General features: G+C 44.2%; 1 protein-coding gene across 3 annotated transcripts in view; it reads right to left on the bottom strand.

Moving 5' to 3' along the window:
- The window catches only part of RFWD3 (ring finger and WD repeat domain 3), a 60,677-nt gene that overhangs the window by 1,981 nt on the left and 38,359 nt on the right, over window positions 1–20,337 (bottom strand). For 2 of the 3 annotated variants that reach the window (XM_038367736.2, XM_043495376.1), the window contains exons 9-12: window positions 19,977–20,127; window positions 12,999–13,175; window positions 7,529–7,743; window positions 4,161–4,378 (exon numbers count right to left, since the gene is read on the bottom strand). In XM_038367736.2, the coding sequence (XP_038223664.1) occupies window positions 4,161–4,378; window positions 7,529–7,743; window positions 12,999–13,175; window positions 19,977–20,127 (761 nt within the window). The remainder of the gene's footprint in view (window positions 1–4,160; window positions 4,379–7,528; window positions 7,744–12,998; window positions 13,176–19,976; window positions 20,128–20,337) is intronic. The other variant, XM_038367737.2, reaches the window with a different exon arrangement.

Genomic DNA, 20,337 nt, shown 5'->3' with positions numbered 1-20,337 from the left:
TCAAGGTGCCAGGAACAGAAGGTGCAAGGGTTAGGAATACACAAATAATGGGATACAGGAAATACTTCATAGTGAAAATGGGCTGGTGCAGAAGCAGCCTAGTGTGACCGAAGATGAGAAATAAAAATGAAAACAAATTTCTTCACTTTCACACTGACCATGTTAAGACAACCCTAAGGAATTAGACAACTCATCTGTAAGGCAAGGGCTAGATGACTCGAGGAAGGGCAGGCTAGCGGAAGAAATTAACGCAACTTGCCAGAAGCAACATGCATCTCCTCTCAGGTACCCAACAAGAATGCAGGTGTGGGTTGAACTACATTAATGACCCAAGTGAGGTAAGGCTGTGTTGCTTGCGGGTTAAAGCTAGTCTCTGGCATCCTAGAGTTGCTAGGGTAACTTCCAGGCCACAATCCTGTATACTTTTTGGAGGGGGAAATTATTTTGTGCTGGAGACAAGTTAGAACTGTTAGCAGGACAGCTGAAGGCTGACTGCACCAGAGAAGGTTGCTCTTTGAGCCAAAGGCACAACCAAGTACTGAAGTGGGGAATTTACGATACCAGAGTGACAGCACATATATGGGAGAGCTGGTCTGATCAGGGTGCACTGGCTAAGCAACATATCTGATTGAAGGAGAAGGCAAACCCTGTCCTCTCACTCTGTTTCTCTGATGACAGGTTTCGGAGTAGCAGCCGTGTTAGTCTGTATCCGCAAAAAGAAAAAGGAGTACTTGTGGCACCTTAGAGACTAACAAATTTATTTGAGCATAAGGTTTCGTGAGCTACAGCTACAGCTCACTTCATCGGATGCATGCAGTGGAAAATACAGCAGGGAGATTTATATACACAGAGAACATGAAACAATGGGAGTTACCATACACACTGTAAACGAGAGTGATCAGGTAAGGTGAGCTATTACCAGCAGGAGAGCTTGGAGTGGGGGGGGGGTTTGGAATGGTAATCAAGGTGGGCCATTTCCAGCAGTTGACAAGAACATGTGAGGAATGGGGAGGCCGGGGGGGGGGGGGGGGGGGAGATAAACATGGGGAAATAGTTTTACTTTGTGTAATGACCCATCCATTCCCAGTCTCTATTCAAGCCTAAGTTAATGGTGTCCAGTTTGCAAATTAATTCCAATTCAACAGTCTCTCATTGGAGTCTAAGTTTTTTTTGTTGAAGAACTGCAACTTTTAGGTCTGTAATCGAGTGACCAGAGAGAGATTGAAGTGTTCTCCAACTGGTTTTTGAATGTTCTAATTCTTGACGTCTGATTTGTGTTCATTCATTCTTTTACGTAGAGACTGTCCAGTCTGGCTAATGTACATGGCAGAGGGGCATTGCTGGCACATGATGGCATATATCATATTGGTAGATGCGCAGGTGAACGAGCCTCTGATAGTGTAGCTGATGTGATTAGGCCCTATGATAGTGTCCCCTGAATAGAAATATGTGGATTCAGTTGGCAATGGGCTTTGTTGCAAGGATAGGTTTCTGGGTTAGTGGTTTTGTTGTTGTGGTGTGTGGTTGCTGGTGAGTATTTGCTTCAGGTTGGGGGGCTGTCTGTAAGCAAGGACTGGCCTGTCTCCCAAGATCTGTGAGAGTGATGGGTTGTCCTACAGGATAGTTTGTAGATCCTTGACGATGCGTTGGAGAGGTTTTAGTTGGGGGCTGAAGGTGATGGCTAGTGGCGTTCTGTTATTTTCTTTGTTGGGCCTGTCCTGTAGTAGGTAACTTCTGAGTAAACTAGCCACTAGCCATCACCTTCAGCCCCCATTCCTCACATGTTCTTGTCAACTGCTGGAAATGACCCACCTTGATTATCACTACGAAAGGTCCCCCCTTCCCCCACTGGTAATAGCTCACCTTACCTGATCACTCATTACAGTGTGTATAGTAACACCCTTTGTTTCATGTTCTCTGTGTATATAAATCTCCCCCCTGTATTTTCCACTGCATGCATCCGATGAAATGAGCTGTAGCTCACGGAAGCTTACGCTCAAATAAATTTGTTAATCTCTAAGGTGCCACAAGTACTCCTTTTTTCATCAAGACAAGATCTCTATTTATCAATAGTGTGTGTGTGTGTGTGTATGTGTGTGTGTTCTGGTTACTAAAATTCTTTCCCATAAGAGTAATGCTATTTAATGCACTAAAAAAAGCTTGCGCACAGATTTTGCAAGGGGAGGGGATTTAAATTAAAACTGATTTTTCCTAACCCCCACCACTGCTTTAGTAGGATATGGAGCCTCTCACTTCTGTGACTAGTTTAATTCCAGTCTGGGTTCACTGGGACTATGAGCTACCAACTAGCAGCTCTTCCTTCCAAAGAGGATGGATCTAGACTATCATCTGGTACCACTGAGAACAGAACGAGGAGCAACAGTCTCAAGTTGCACTGGGGGAGGTTTAGGTTGGATATTAGGAAAAAAATTTTCACTAGGAGGGTGGTGAAGCACTGGAAGGGTTACCTAGGGAGGTGGTGGAATCTCCTTCCTTGGAGGTTTTCAAGGTCAGGCTTGACAAAGCCCTGGCTAGGATGACTTAGTTGGGGATTGGTCCTGCTTTGAGCAGAGGGCTGGACTAGATGACCTCCTGAGATGACCTCTTCCAACCCTGATATTCTATGATTCAGCCTGTGGGAGATAATGGATTGAGATGTACCAATTTCCCACCTGGCCGGGATCTACAAAGCCACCTGGCACCAGTAAGAACCCTTGTTGTTTGTTTCATAGATATTAAGGTCAGAAGGGACCATTGTGATCATCTAGTCTGATCTCCTGCACAATGCAGGCCACAGAATCTCACCCACCCACCCCTGCGATAAACCTCACCTATATCTGAGCTATTGAAGTCCTCAAATCATGGTTTAAAGGACTTCAAGGTGCAGAGAATCCTCCAGCACGTGACCCGTGCCCCATGCTACAGAGGAAGGCGAAAAACCCCAGGGCCTCTTCCAATCTGCCCTGGAGGAAAATTCCTTCCCGACCCCAAATATGGCAATCAGCTGAACCCTGAGCATATGGGCAAGATTCACCAGCCAGATACCCAGGAACAGAGAATTCTCTGTAGTAACTCAGATCCCACCCCATTTAACATCCCATCACAGGCTATTGGACCTATTTACCATGAATATTTAAAGATCAATTAATTGCCAAATTCATGTTTCAGAGAAGACTTGGAGAATGAACCATCTTCGCTCCTAGAGATGATCCCTGCAAGTCAGTGTTTAGATACATTGGCAGGGCAATGTGGATGAAGCACTATAGCTTCTTGTGCTGTAACTATTCTGTGGTTAGAGAACAGTAGAACTAATAGAGGCTTCAACAGCTGTTAAGCCAGCTTTCCTCATTATTTTACTGCTCCTAAGGAAGGCTGGATGGACCAATTCTCTATCACACCCCTTATGTAACAAGAGGTTTGCTTTGGGGCTGTAGCCATAGCATTTTAAACATATCTAAATGTCAAGGTACACTCTTACCTTGGAGGTTGAAGTCCTCCTTCAACCTCAGAACAGACACCACACAGAAAGCAGCAGAAGTCTTCCTCCACTGACCCCTGCCAACCTGTCTCAACCCTAACCTGAAGAGACCACCTCTAGGAGAGAAGTTCACTCCCTGGTTTCCATAGACCATATCATAAGAAGTGATGTTGCGACTCAGCAGGCTTGAACTCTTCCCCGTGAGTTGATATGAGCTAGTGTGCCAGCATGCTGCTCCTGTAAATGGCACTGTACCAGTTGGGTACCATTTGTACAACATGACATTTTTCTTTGGAGGAAAGTGTTAATTCCTAGGCTCTTACCAGAGTTTATCATGGCTAATTACATTTGCTGACCTACATTCCTCAAGTAGGAAGCAGGCACAAGTTCACTACAGGGACAACCTGCCTATATTTAAATTAACTTAAGGACACAGCATCTAGTTTTGTGCATTACTGGTTTACCGCCTAAAGCAGTATCTCTAAATTGCCAGGGAGTTAGCCAGTCCCACAAGCAAAGTATGGAAAGTTAATGTACACACACACCTCCCTGCCCACTCACCTGTTACCTACAATGCAAATTCCATCACACTGGATTTAAAAACATTGGGACAGATAAGGGTTCTCTCCTAAGCACTGCAATAAAATGCTGCATGGTGAAAGAGAAAGGAAAAAGGAAATACCATGGCAGAGTTTGAGGCCTCATCGCCAGCGCACACCAAGATGCTGCCATCCTCTTCTGGACTCTGAAAGATGGCATTTTTGGTCAGCAGTTTGCAGGTGGGCCCAGCACTGAATGTCTGAACTGGGTGACAGGAGCAGACCATGTCGACAGATGCATCCGTCAGTTGGCTACAGGACAGTTCCATCACCACACAATGCAGGCAATTGTTGCTCTTATCTGTGGGATGTAGACAAAGGGTAGCTCCACTGACAAGCTGAGTCACTTGCCAAATACAGGTTTCAGAGTGGTAGCCATGTTAGTCTGTATCAGCAAAAAGAACGAGGCGTACTTGTGCCATCTTAGAGACTAACAAATGTATTTGAGCATAAGCTTTCATGGGCTAAAACCCACTTCATCGGATGCATGCAGTGGAAAATACAGTAGGAAGATGTATATACACACACACACACACACACACAGAACATGAAAAAACAGGTGTTGCCATACATGCTATAATGAGAATGATCAATTAAGGTGAGCTATTATCAGCAGGAGAAAAAACAAAAACCTTTTGTAGTGATAATCAGGATGGCCCATTTCCAACAGTTGACAAGAAGGTGAGAGTAACAGTTGGGGGGACGGGGATGGAAATAAGCATGGGGAAATATAGTTTTACTTTGTGTAGTGATCCATCCTCTCCCAGTCTTTATTCAAGCCTAATTTAATGGTGTCCAGTTTGCAAATTAATTCCAATTCAACAGTCTCTCGTTGGAGTCTGTTTCTGAAGTTTTTTTGTTGTAATATTGCCACTTTTAGGTCTGTAATTGGGTGACCAGAATGATTGACGTATTCTCCAACTGGTTTTTGAATGTTATAATTCTTGACGTCTGATTTGTGTCCATTTATTCTTTTACATAGAGACTGTCCGGTTTGGCCAATGTATATGGCAGAGGGGCATTGCTGGCACATGATGGCATATTTTACATTGGTAAATGTGCAGGTGAACGAGCCTCTGATAGTGTGGCTGATGTGATTAGGCCCTATAATGGTGTCCCCTGAATTGATATGTGGACACAGTTGGCAACGGGCTTTGTTGTGAGGATAGGTTCCTGGGTTAGTGTTGTTGTGTGGTTGCTGGTGAGTATTTGCTTCAGGTTGGGGGCTGTCTGTAAGCAAGGTCTGGCCTGTCTCCCAAGATCTGTGAGAGCGATGGGTCGTCCTTCAGGATAGGTTGTAGATTCTTGATGGATGCACTGGAGAGGTTTTAGTTGGGGGCTGAAGATGACTACTAGTGGCGTTCTGTTACTTTATTTGTTGGGTCTGTTCTATAGTAGGTGACTTCTGGATACTCTTCTGGCTCTGTCAATCTTTCTTCACTTCAGCAGGTGGGTATTGTAGTTGTAAGAATGCTTGATAGAGATCTTGTAGGTGTTTGTTTCTGTCTGAGGGGTTGGAGCAAATGTGGTTGTATTTTAAAGCTTGGCTGTAGACAATGGATCATGTGGTGTGGTCTGGATGAAAGCTGGAGGCATGTAGATAAATATAGCAGTCAGTAGGTTTCCGGTATAGGGTGGTGGTTATGTGACCATCGCTTATTTGCATGGTAGTGTCCAGGAAGTGGATCTCTTGTGTGGACTGATCCAGGCTGAGGTCGATGGTGGGATGGAAATTGTTGAAATCATGGTGGAATTCCTCAAGAGCTTTTCTCCATGGGTCCAGATGATGAAGTAGTCATCAATGTAGTGCAAGCAGAGTAGGGGCGTTAGGGGACGAGAACCCCTCAGACAGAGACAGAGACAAACACCTATAAGATCTCTATCAAGCATTCTTACAACTACAATACCCACCTGCTGAAGTGAAGAAAGAAAGAAAGATCGACAGAGCCAGAAGAATATCCAGAAGTCACCTACTATAGGACAGACCCAACAAATAAAGTAACAGAACACCACTAGTCATCACCTTCAGCCGCCAACTAAAACCTCTCCAGTGCATCCATCAAGAATCTACAACCTATCCTGAAGGACGACCCATCACTCTCACAGATCTGGGGAGACAGGCCAGTCCTTGCTTACAGACAGCCCCCCAACCTGAAGCAAATACTCACCAGCAACCACACAACAAAAACACTAACCCAGGAATCTATCCTCGCAACAAAGCCAACTGTGTCCACATATCTGTTCAGGGGACACCATTATAGGACCTAAATCACATCAGCCACACTATCAGAGGCTCGTTCACCTGCACATTTACCAATGTGATATATGCCATCATGTGCCAGCAATGCCCCCCTGCCATGTACATTGGCCAAACCGGACAGTCTCTATGTAAAAGAATAAATGGACACAAATCAGACGTCAAGAATTATAACATTCAAAAACCAGTTGGAGAACACGTCAATCATTCTGGTCACCCAATTACAGACCTAAAAGTGGCAATATTACAACAAAAAAACTTCAGAAACAGACTCCAACGAGAGACTGTTGAATTGGAATTAATTTGCAAACTGGACACCATTAAATTAGGCTTGAATAAAGACTGGGAGTGGATGTGTCATTACACAAGGTAAAACTATTTCCCCTTGTTATTTCAACCCCCACATACTATTACTTTCACCTTCTTGTTAACTGTTGGAAATGGGCCATCCTGATCATCACTACAAAAGTTTTTTTTCTCCGGCTGATAATAGCTCACCTTAACTGATCACTCTCGTTATAGTGGGTATGGCAACATGCATTTTTTCATGAGGGGGGTGTGCGCGCGCGTGCGCACACATACGTACATACGCACGCACCCCCCACCCCCATCTTCCTACTGTATTTTCCACTGCATGCATCCGATGAAGTGGGTTTTAGCCCATGAAAGCTTATGCTCAAATAAATTTGTTAGTCTCTAAGGTGCCACAACTACTCCTTGTTCTTTTTGCCAAATACAAATTTTCCCCACTGTACAAAGCCTCTTCAGGAAAGGGCCAGAACTAAGCTGCAAAGAGACTAGAATCCTAATACAAACCCACTCAGGGTCACCACAGGGATGGAAGCCCTAAGCAAGAGGCATTGTGAGGCAAAAGGAACGGTCCATTTGCAGCCAGGCATACCAGGCTTCTCCTCCCAACCCCGCTCTCAGCAGCATCTCTTTTGTATATGTGCAGCCACACAATAAGCTTTACTGTGTCCAAGGGGAAACATGGTACTAGTGTGCTATACAGGCCTTCGCCTCTGAAAAGTAAAAACATGATTTCTGCTATGCTCTCAGTTCCCTGAGATGCCAGCATTCCAAAGCTACCACCAAACCCTGGCACCTCGCAGGGGCTTATGTGGCAGGGCAGAATTACGGCAAACTGATAAAAGTGCTGCATAAAGGGTGTTGTACTTGCACACAATTACTTACTAGGCCTGTAAGTTGCAAGGCAGTGCCGAGTGCTGATTTCAGTCTGAATATCGATGCAGCCTCCAGGCTCTAGAGGCAGATGGTGAGGCCGGTAGGAGTTGGTGGCCTTCTGTTCCCAAAAGCAGCCTCCTTCTAAGGTCCCAGCTATTACCCCACCATATGGCAGTGTGGTGGAGGCCATTCGGGGCAGGTAGGACAGGGACACCATAGGACACCTGAAAGGAGAATTTGCAAGAGCCTGTAACGCCAGAACTTATAATAGAATGCCAATTGAAATGTATTAAATATTTGTGGCTGTTCTTCTACATTTTTAATATTGATTTCAATTACACAGAATACAAAGTGCACAGTGCTCACTTTATATTGTTATTTTTGATTAGATATATGCAATGTAAAACGATAAACCAAAAAATAGCATTTTTCAATTCAACTCATACAAGTACTGAAGTGCACTCTCTTTATTGTGAAAGTGTAACTTACAAATGCAGATTTTTTTTTGGTTAAACAACAACTGCACTCAAAAACAAAACAGTGTAAAACTTAGACTAAAAATCCACTCAGTCCTACTTCTTATTCTGCCAATTACTAAGACAAACAAACTAGTTTGTTTACATTGACAGGAGATACTGGTGCCTGCTTATTTACAATGGCACCTGAAAGTGAGAACAGGCATTCGCATGGCACTTTTGTAGCCAGCGTTGCAAGGTATTTACATGCCAGAAATGCTAAACATTCGTATGCCCCTTCATGCTTCAGCCACCATTCCAGAAGACACTTCCACGCTGATGATGCTTGTTAAAAAAATAATGCATTAATTAAATTTGTGACTGTACTCCTTGGGGGGAGAACTGCATGTCTCCTGCTCTGTTTTACCCACATTCTGCATAGATTACATATTATAGCAGTCTTGGATGATGACCCAGCACATGTTCGTTTTAAGAACACTTTCACAGCAGATTTGACAAAACGCAAAGAAGGTACCAATGTGAGATTTCTAAAAATAACTACATCACTCGACCCAAGGTTTAAGAATCTGAAGTGCCCTCCAAAATCTGAGAGGGACAAGGTATGGAGCATACTTTTAGAAGTCTTAAAAGAACAAAATTCTGATGCGCAAACTATGGAACCTGAACCACCAAAAAAGAAAAAAATCAATCTTCTGCTGGTGGCATTTGACTCAGATGATGAAAATGAACAGGCGTCGGTCCGCTGTACTTTGGATTGCTACTAGGCAAAACCCATCATCAGCATGGAAGCATGTCCTCTGGAATGGTTTTTGAAGCACGTAGGGACATATGAATCTTTAGTGCATCTGGAACGTAAATATCTTGCAATGCCAGCTACAACAGTGCCTTTTGAACACCTGTTCTCACTTTCAGGTGACATCGTAAACAAGAAGCAGGCAGCATTATCTCCTGCAAATTGTAATCAACTTTGTCTGAGTGACTGGCTGACCAAGAAGTAGGACTGAGTGGACTTGTAGACGCTAAAGTTTTACATTGTTTTATTTTTGAATGCAGGTTTGTTTGTTTTTTAAACCACATAATTCTACATTTGTAAGTTCAACTTTCATGGTAAAGAGATTGCACTACAGTACTTGTATGAGGTGAATTGAAAAATACAATTGTTTTCTACAGTGCAAAGATTTATAATAAAAAATATAAAATGAGCACTGTACAGTTTGTATTCTGTGTTGTAGCTGAAATTACTATATTTGAAAATATAACAAACATCCAAAAATATTTAAAATAAATGATATTCTATTGTTGTTTAACATCACGATTAATTGTGCAATTAATTTTTTAAATCGCTTGACAGCCTTACAATTTATTCCAGTGCTTAACTGCCCTGACAGTTAGGAAGTTTTTCCTAATGTCCAACCTAAACCTCCCCTGCTGCAATTTAAGCCCAGTGCTTCTTGTCCTAGCCTCAGAGGTTAAGGAGACCAATTTTTCTCCCTCCTCCTTGTAACATCCTTTGTATTTGAAAATGGCTATATCCCCACTCAGTCTTCTCTTTTCCAGAGTAAATAAACCCAATTTTTTTTCAATCTTCCCTCAGATTGTTTTCCAGATCTTTAATCATTTTTGTTGCCCTTCTCTGGACTTTCTCAAATTTGTCCACATCTTTCCTGAAATGTGTGGCCAGAACTGGACACAATACTTCAGTTGAGGCCTAATCAGTGCAGAGTAGAGCAGAAGAATTACTTCTTGTGTCTTGCTTATAAGACTCCTGCTAATACATCCCAGAACAATGTTTGCTTTTTTTGCAACAGCGTTACACGGTTGACTCTTATTTAGCTTGTGGTCCAATATGACCCCCAGATCCCTTTTTGCAGTACTCTTTCCTAGGCAGTCATTTCCCGTTTTGTATGCGTGCAACTGATTTGTCACACTAAGGGGAGTACTTTACATTTGTCCTTATTGAATTTCATCCTATTTACTTCAGAGTATTTCTCCAGTTTGTCCAGATCATTTTGAATTTTAATCCTATCCTCCAAAGGACTTGCAACCTCTCCCCGCTTGATATCATCCACTATCTTTATAAAGTGTACTCTCTGCGAAATTTAAATCACAGATGAAATATTGAACAGAACCAAACCCAGAACTGATCCCTGCGGGACCCCACTTGATATGCCCTTCCAGCTTGACTGAACCACTGATAACTACTCTCTGGGAACAGTTTTCCAACAAGTTATGCACCCATCTTATAGTAGCTCCATTTAGGTTGTATTTCCCTAGTTTGTTTACAAGAAGGTTACGTGAGACAGTATCAAAATCCTTACTAGAGTCAAGATATACCACACCTACCGCTTCCCCCATCCACAAGCCTTGTTACCCTGTCAAAGAAAGCTATTAGGTTGGTCTGACATACTGACTGTTACGTATCACCTTATTATCTCCAAGGTGTTTGCAAACTGATTGCTTAGTTATTTGGTCAATTATCTTTCCAGGTACTGAAGTTAAGCTGAGAGGTTTGTAATTCCCTGAATTGTCCTTTTCCCCTTTTTATAGATGGGTACTACTTTGCCCTTTTCCAGTGCTCTGGAATCTCTCCCGTATTCATGAGTTTTCAAAGATAAGATAAATTGCTAATGGCTCAGATATCTCCTCAGTCAGCTCCTGATGAAGTGAGACACTTGGCACTATCACAACACTAATCCCCAGGACCTAAGCACAAGAATAGCAGACTCTAGAAGTCAGTCATTTACACAATACTACTCAACCTTTCTCTGTTATCCAATGCTAATTTTGGCTAAGATTCCTGTACTTCCCCACATCTGAACTAGCAAGGGTGAAATAAAATCCAGAGAGGTAATGATCTTAGCGTTTCAGGGCCTTATGCAACAACTTTCCTTTATCAAAAAAAAAAAAAAAAAAAAAAAAAAAAAAAAAAATTAGTCCCATAATTAGGGCCCTACCAATTTTATAGCAGTGAAATAGATTTCACAGGGAAGTGACATGCATCTCCCCAAAATCAGCTGGATTGGTTAGAGACATGGACTTGTCCTTCCCCTGCACACCTGTTATCGGAGGGAGGTTGGATGAACCTCCACAGGCAGCGCAGAAGTGAGGGTGTACCACCCTCACTTTGCGCTGCAGTAGCCCCAGAGCTGGGCTCCAGACTTCTACCCCCCCAGCTCTGGTCAAGTCTGGGGGCTGCCAGAGCTCCAGCTGGGACTTGGGGCTTCCACCCCTGTAGCTCCTGCCCAGGCTCAGGGACCTGAGCTGGGGGCTACCACCCCCCACAGCTCCAGCCCCTGCAGCTCCTGCCTGGGCTCTGGGTGCTTGAGCTCTGGGACTTCTGCTCCCTTTTATCACCCCCCCCATGTCTCCTGTCCAGGGTCAGGGACCTGAGCTGGGGGCTGCCACCTCCTGAAGATCCAGCCCAGCTTGGGGCTTCACCCTGGCCCGACTCCTTTCCGAGCTCCAGGGCTGCTGCTCTCATCTGTCCCCACCCCACCTCTTGGCGCTCAAGCTCTGGGGCTTCCGCTCCCTCCTCCCCATGACGGCTGCCTGCCCCCACATGGCTCCTCCCCCAGGCTTAGGAACCTGAGCTAGGAGCTGCCACCCAGGACTCGGGGCTTTTGCCCTGCACAGCTCCTTCCCTGACTCCGGGCTGCCGAGGTTCAGGGCTTCTGTCCCCCCTTGTGGCTCCTGCCCGGGCTTGGGGCTTCAGCCCCTGTAGCACCTGCCGGGGTTCAGGGCTTCCATCCTTGGCTCCTGCCAGGGCTGGGGCACCCATTTTTCAAATTGTCCAGGGCCCTGGGGCACGGGCCCAATGGACCCATGCGTTAATCCAGTACTGGCCCCGACTAGCAGCTAGGAGCCCCTAGTTGGGGCGATCCCAGAAGCACTGGGGCGATCAGACTTACCTCCACCTCTGGGAGTCTCCTCCAGCTGCAGGAAACTCAGCAGCAGCTGCCGTCTGAACTGGGGTCTGAAGGCAGCACAGAAACGAGTATAGTAATCCTGTAGCCCCCCCCTTCAACAGCTTTGGGATCCCCCCACAATCTTCTTTTAGACCAGGACCCACATTTACAACACCTGGAAATTTCAGATATAGACACCTGAAATTGTGAAATTGACTAATTTTAAGATCCTGTGGCCATGAAATTGACCAAAGTGAACCCTGAATTTGGTAGGGCCTACCCATAATGATGGACATGTAGACATGCCATGTTCTAGGACTGTGGGTAACAATTTACTAATACTTTAAGAGGTGATCACAAATCAAAAGGCTGCAATGCCCGAAGAAGCACTTGCAAACAAACACTTTAAAAAGACCTGCTCCACCCTGGAACTTATGGGAGCATCAGAGCCAAAAACACTAAGGGAACCCTGAAGAAAACTATTTGTAGTTTGACACTATTCCTGTGTGCTGGGTACTGGCTCCCCCGGGAAAACTTTTTGTATGCCACTATGCATATAGTCAGAACATGTCTCTTAACGTGTTTAGGAACCAAACAACTTGTCCCTGCTACCTATGAAAGAGGAAAGTAGGGAGGAAGAACGTAATTAGTCACATTAACCCTATGCCCTTCCCAGAGTCTAATACCTTACACCAGTAGAAATGCAATGTTGTGAAGAACATCTAATAGCACTCAGAGGCTCAAACTCAAGTTTCCTGGTATAAGACTTCTCAGCATGCTCCAGCCATTGGCAAGCATGGCCTGTTTTAGTGTCCAAACTATACCACACAGCTCCCAGGGAATCCTGACCAGACATCTGTACTAATGTTTAATTCTTAGGTGCAGAACTGCAGAGGTGACAGTATCTCAGATTGTTCCACCCTTGCTCCTGGTTCTGAATCTGCCCTGGTTAAGCCATGAGCCAATATTTTTACAGCTTACCGTTAACATGCACAAAAGATGCTGTTTAATAAGGCGATTATACTCACCTGTATAAGACGCTACATTTAACTTGCAGTACACTTGTAAAATTCTGGGACAGAGACTGTGAAACCATACCTGGACTTCTGAGGGGCTAGTTCCTGGACATGAGAGCTTGTGTCCCTTAGATCATACACCAGGATAGAGCCATTGACAAGCCCAGCATAAATATAGTTGGTATCGTCAAGGCACCAGCAGCAGCTCCAGACAGGGCGGCCAGCATTGTATGTCTGGACCACAGTATTTGTTGTCAAACTGTGGAGGGAAAGGAATATAGTGACAATCAAACTTATACTGTGGGATGAGAAGACTCAGTGCAACACCCAGCCAACAAATCTAGAATAAATCTCTGCCTAAGGAACTGAATAGTAGGCTGTTCCGCACTACAGATTTTAATTCCATATTCCAGAAAAGAATCTGAAGAATATAGATAGTATATCACTGTGAAACTGTCAAGTATAAAGATTTAGCATTCCACCAAAGCATATACAGATGCTAAAAAAGGTAAAATAACTCCTTCTCTCTGACTTTTTGGTCTGATCCTGGGGAATAAAAATCACTTTATATTGGCTGCAGGGACAGAAGTTTCAGACTGAGCTCCTAATTGCTTTGTTGAGAGAGCAGGGTTAAATTACTTGTCTGGAAATAGTTAAGAGAAGAAGGCATTGCACTGTGGTCCCAGAATACTGTATTTTCCAGAAATTAGGAGCCTCATTCATTAGGATTCTTCTCCCTGCTTAGTTATTCTCTTCTGCCTGTTTATCTGAGAGGGCTCAAGTTCTGAGAAACAGCATTTAACACCTAAAGGAATTGATTTAAGCAAGTGTTAGAGAGCGAATAGGGTAAACAAAACAGTATACGCACGCGCGCACGCACGCACGCACGCACGCACAAATATGAATGTCAAAAAATTGACAGTTTGCAGAACGCTGTTATTGGGGGAAGTGAATGCTGTGTTTGGGACAAGGCAGAGGAGCCGAAACAGCAGATGAGGCTGGAGTCACTGAAACTCGAAATTAAAGTGGATTTTGCATGGAGGGATGTATCAGAGACATGTGGCAAATTGAGATCTTGTAGGGATGAAAGATAGAGAGGATATCAAAAAAGGGAATCTGTAGAGTCATTCACCCAAGACACCCACAACAAATATTTTGCACAGAAGGAACCATCCGAGGGCGGGCAGGGTGGGGGGGAGGTCAGGTGACCCTGATGAAGATTCTAATAGTTAGGAACCAGACGGCAGCGATTTAGGCAAAGAACAATGTGTTATGTTTTCTTCCATGTACCAGAACAGGAGATGTAACAAAGGACAAAACACATCCTGGAGAATTATTAGGGATATGCAAATGGCAATAAGTGATTAGAAAAGGGAGGTTGACACAGTCGAGCAACCTCAGGGACCAATGCAGGGAAAGCAAAGAGTAGGTTGAAGCAGGCAATCTTCTGAGAGAACATTCTGGTATCAAGCAAAAGTGAAGACTGGATACAACTTGTTGGAGACCAACTGATGGATGTATCAGTAGTATAAAGAGGAAGGTTTGGGTATCAAGCATTGGTATAAATTCTGTGATGAGTGGCAACTACTTGCATTAAACTGTCCATTTATGCAAGAGTACCAACCTTATAGTCTCAGAACTTACACACTGGCTTTGAAGTAGGCAGGAAGGAGTAACTTGTTTAACTCAAAAATATCCGACATATTCCACCTGAGGCTGAAAAGGATCCTAAAGGGAGCAGGAAAGAATCCCCTAATTATCCTTCATGTGGGAACAAATGATATGGCTAGATTCTTGCTGGAAAGTATTAAGGGAGACTATGCAAGGCTGGGGAAGACACTTAAGGAAATCGAGGCTCACGTGATCTTTAGTGGGATTCTGCCAGTTCCTAGAGAAGGGTAACAAAGGTGTGACAAGATTATGACTATCAACAGATGGCTTAGGCAGTGGTGCTATAAAGAGGGTTTTGGGATGTATGGCCACTAGGAGGCATTCATGGACAAAGGACAGTTCTCTCGGGATGGACTTCATCTGAGTAGGGAAGGAAATAGATTTCTAGGACGGAGGCTGGCATAACTGATTAAGAGAGCTTTAAACGAGGAATTTGGGGGAGATGGTTGGGAGACGTCCAGGTAATCTCCACGCCGGATTTCAGCATTGAGAGGGAAGAAGATGAAGTAAGAAAGGATACAGCCGTGGGCAGGAGAATGTATATAAGGAGGAAGGGCAGGGTGGATATCAGTCTAATAGGTTATACTGGCTGCAGAATGACTGTGCCTAATAGGGTACAAAATGTGAGCGAGGCCAAACAGCAAAAATTAAGATGTTTGTACACCAATGCGAGGAGCCTAGGTAACAAAATGGAGGAACTAGAGCTACAGGTGCAGGAAGTGAAACCTGTTATTATAGGGATAACAGAAACATGGTGGAATAGTAGTCATGACTGGACTACAGGTATTGAAGGGCATGTGCTGTTTAGGAAAGACAGAAACAAAGGTAAAGGTGGTGGAGTAGCATTGTATGTCAATGATGAGGTAGAATGTAGAGAAATAAGAAGCAATGCAATGGATAAGAGTCTGTCTGGGCAAAAATTACACTGGGGAAGAAAACTAGTAGAGCCTCCCCTACGATAGTGCTTGGGGTGTGCGACAGACCACCGGGATCTAGTTTGGATATGGATAGAGCCCTTTTTAATGTTTTTAATAAAGTAAAAACTAATGGAAACTGCATGATCATGGGAGACTTAACTTCCCAGATATAGACTGGTGGACCAGTGCTAGTAATAATAATAGGGCTCAGATTTTCCTAGATGCGATAGCTGATGGATTCCTTCGTCAAGTAGTTGCTGAACTGACTAGAGGGGATGCCATTTTAGATTTGGTTTTGGTGAGTAGTGAGGACCTCATAGAAGAAATGGTTGTGGGGGATAATCTTGGTTCAAGTGATCATGAGCTAATTCAGTTCAAACTGAACGGAAGGATTAACAAAAATAAATCTGCAACTAGGGTTTTTGATTTCAAAAGGGCTGACTTTCAAAAATTAAGGAAATTAGTTAGGGAAGTGGATTGGACTAAAGAATTTATGGATCTAAAGGTAGAGGAGGCCTGGGATTACTTTAAATCAAAGCTGCAGAAGCCATCGGAAGCCTGTATCCCAAGAAAGGGGAAAACATTCATAGGAAGGAGTTGTAGACCAAGCTGGATGAGCAAGCATCTTAGAGAGGTGATTAAGAAGAAGCAGAAAGCATACAGGGAGTGGAAGATGGGAGGGATCAGCAAGGAAAGCTACCTAATTGAGGTCAGAACATGTAGGGATAAAGTGAGACAGGCTAAAAGTCAAGTCGAGTTGGACCATGCAAAGGGAATTAAAACCAATAGTAAAAGGTTCTATAGCCATATAAATAAGAAGAAAACTAAGAAAGATGAAGTGGGGCCGCTTAACACTGAGGATGGAGTGGAGGTTAAGGATAATCTAGGCATGGCCCAATATCTAAACAAATACTTTGCCTCAGTCTTTAATAAGGCTAAAGAGGATCTTAGGGATAATGGTAGCATGACAAATGGGAATGAGGATATGGAGGTAGATATTACCATATCTGAGGTAGAAGCGAAACTGAAACAGCTTAATGGGACTAAATTGGGGGGCCCAGATTATCTTCATCCAAGAATATTAAAGGAATTGGCACCTGAAATTGCAAGCCCATTAGCAAGAATTTTTAATGAATCTGTAAACTCAGGAGTAGTACCGAATGATAAGAACTATATTAGCAATTCTCTAATTTTTAAGAAAGGGGAAAAAAAGTGATCCGGGTAACTATAGGCCTGTTAGTTTGACATCTGTAGTATGTAAGGTCCTGGAAAAAATTTTGAAGGAGAAAATAGTTAAGGACATTGAAGTCAATGGTAAATGTGACAAAATACAACATGGTTTTACAAAAGGTAGATCGTGCCAAACCAACCTAATCTCCTTTTTTGAAAAAGTAACAGATTTTTTAGACAAAGGAAACGCAGTGGATCTAATTTACCTAGATTTCGGTAAGGCGTTTGATACCGTGCCACATGGGGAATTATTAGTTAAATTGGAAAAGATGGGGATAAATATGAACATCGAAAGGTGGATAAGGAATTGGTTAAAGAGGAGACTACAATGGGTCCTACTGAAAGGTGAACTGTCAGGCTGGAAGGAGGTTACCAGTGGAGTTCCTCAGGGATCAGTTTTGGGACCAATCTTATTTAATCTTTTTATTACTGACCTTGGCACAAAAAGTGGGAGTGTGCTAATAAAGTTTGCAGATGATACAAAGCTGGGAGGTATTGCCAATTCGGAGAAGGATCGGGATATTATACAGGAGGATCTGGATGACCTTGTAAACTGGAGTAATAGTAATAGGATGAAATTTAATAGTGAGAAGTGTAAGGTTATGCATTTAGGGATTAATAACAAGAATTTTAGTTATAAGTTGGGGACGCATCAATTAGAAGTAACGGAAGAGGAGAAGGACCTTGGAGGATTTGATCATAGGATGATGAAGAGCTGCCAATGTGATATGGCTGTGAAAAAAGCTAATGCGGTTTTAGGATGCATTAGGAGAGGTATTTCCAGTAGGGATAAGGAGGTTTTAGTACCGTTATACAAGGCGCTAGTAAGACCTCACCTGGAATACTGTGTGCAGTTCTGGTCTCCCATGTTTAAAAAGGATGAATTCAAACTGGAGCAGGTACAGAGAAGGGCTACTAGGATGATCCGAGGAATGGAAAACTTGTCTTATGAAGGACTCAAGGAGCTTGGCTTCTTTAGCCTAACTAAAAGAAGGTTGAGGGGAGATATGATTGCTCTCTACAAATATATCAGAGGGATAAATATAGGAGAGGGAGAGGAATTATTTAAGCTCAGTACCAATGTGGACACAAGAACAAATGGGTATAAACTGGCCACCAGGAAGTTTAGGCTTGAAATTAGATGAAGGTTTCAAACCATCAGAGGAGTGAAGTTTTGGAATAGCCTTCCAAGGGAAACAATGGGGGCAAAAGATCTTTCTGGCTTTAAGATTAAACTCGATAAGTTTATGGAGGAGATGGTATGATGGGATAATGTTATTTTGGTAATTAATTGATCTTTAAATATTCATGGTAAATAGGCCTAATCCCCTGAGATGGGATATTAGATAGGTGGGATCTGAGTTACCCAGGAAAGAATTTTCTGTAGTATCTGGCTGGTGAATCTTGCCCATATGCTCAGGTTTAGCCGATCGCCATATTTGGGGTCGGGAAGGAATTTTCCTCCAGGGCAGATTGGAAGAGGCCCTGGAGGTTTTTCGCCTTCCTCTGTAGCATGGGGCACGGGTCACTTGAGGGAGGATTCTCTTTGAAGTCTTTAATTTGAGGACTTCAATAGCTAAGACATAGGTGAGGTTTTTCGTAGGAGTGGGTGGGTGAGATTCTGTGGCCTGCAATGTGCAGGAGGTCAGACTAGATGATCAGAATGGTCCCTTCTGACCTTAATATCTATGAATCTATAGACAATAGGAGTGGGAAAATTAGAATTAAATTAATCTTTTATTGCAAAACAACTCTACTTTAAGTATTTATCCAGGTACGCTAGGAGCATGAAGAAGTGGAAGAGACATCAACCTCACAACCTAGAGGGCATAACTGTAGCCTGTCCTTACTGAAAAGGGAAAGTAGCACTGGATCTCAAGATGTTTAGTCAGCCAGTGAAAAACACTGATATAGGTAGTATGGAGTAAGGAGATAAGGAGTGACAAAAACTCCCAACACCACAATACTTAATAGGCATCTGCTACAGACCAGGACTAGAGGAATCCCACCTATCCTGTGGGATTCCTCTACCCCGGGGTGGGCAAACTTTTTGGCCTGAGGGCCACATTGGGGTTCAAAAACTGTATGGAAGGCTGGGTAGGGAAGGCTGTGCCTCCCCAAACAACCTGGCCCCCGCGCCCTATTTGCACCCTCCCACTTCCCGCCCATTGACTGCCCCCCTCAGAACCTCTGACCCCTCCAACCCACTCTACTCCTTGTCTCCTGACCACCCACTCCCGGGTTCCCTGCCCCTAACCTCCCCCCCATCCAGCCCCCCGCCCTGCTCCCTGTCCCCTGACTGCCCTAACCCCTATCCACGGGCCCCCTGGGACACTCACACCTATCCAACCACTCCTTGCTCCCCGTCTCCTGGGTCCCCCCTGCCCCTTATCCAACCCCCCTACCATGCCACTTAGAGCACCAGGACAGACAGCCACGCCGCTGCGCAGTCTAGGGCATGGGGGCAGGCTGGAGGCTCTTGCAGCCCTGCCAACCAGAGCGCTGGCGGCACGGCAAGCTGAGGCTGTGGAGGATAGGGGACAGCAGGGAAGGGGCCGAGGGCTAGCCTTCCCCGGCTGGGAGATCAAGGTCCAGGCAGGACAGTTCCGTGGGCTGGATGTGGCCCGTGGGCTGTAGTTTGCCCACCTCTGCTCTATCCCAACATGTCCTTTTAAGTCTCCCAGCACAGCTGTAGAGATGTACTGTTCCTACATTAGTGGGACAGCAGTTCTCAGGAGTGCTGCTTAGTGCTCTGTCCATGTGCTTCAGCTGTGTGCAGCTCAACCTTGATTAGAAGTTTCAAATCAGAGCAACCTTCTGAGGAGTAGGGAACAGACAGAGGAAAATAGTAAAATGCCTGATCCTAGATCAAAGAGAATCAAGCAGGTAGTAAAAGTCACACTAGCAGATAATGCTACATCTGTGCCACAAGATACAGCTGATCTGTGCTGGCTTACTTTCAAAGCTGTACCCAACCGAGATGCCACTGAGAGGAGGCACCAGGAAAAGGTAGGGACATAATCCCTCCTTCATTCAAGGGACTAGGAAGCGAGAACAATTCGTTAGGTTAATGCCCACATTCCAGAGGACAGATGAAGTTCAAACTGAGATCTGTTCTCAACTCCCTGCGAGAAAGAAAAAATGGGTGCTCCAAAGCGCACACAGAGGTGAGCTAGAGATAAAGCCAAACCTGGAAAATGTGAAGGGCAGACAGGGTTGGCTGCCTGTTTAGCAGCACACACCTGGTAAGTTTGAGCGTATGGTCCAAAGCAGCGGACAGCAGCAAGCCATCTGTCCGATTACTGAAAGCCAGTCCCCGGATCTGCTTACTGTGGATGGGAATATACTGACTGCTCTTCAGGTTGGCAGCACTTATCATCTTAAAGCCACAACCTGTCATGAAGAAAGGACAAAGCTGATCATTCAGATACTGTGTATGCTGGTGACTATATCAAGTTATTGGGGTGTCTGATTTTAAGCCATGGTCTCACTTCAGAGCTACAGTATTTTTGCTGAACTTGTGGGGAGAAGTGAAGTGTGCACAGGAAGGGTAGGTATCTTGTTCTGGAGATCAATCACTACAGAACTCCTTATTCTGCTCCT

This window comes from Dermochelys coriacea, chromosome 12, assembly GCF_009764565.3.
Source record: "Dermochelys coriacea isolate rDerCor1 chromosome 12, rDerCor1.pri.v4, whole genome shotgun sequence".
Classification (NCBI taxonomy): Eukaryota; Metazoa; Chordata; order Testudines; family Dermochelyidae; genus Dermochelys; species Dermochelys coriacea.
Note: the sequence above shows the minus strand (reverse complement) of the source record. Positions and strands in the feature narration are given on the sequence as shown.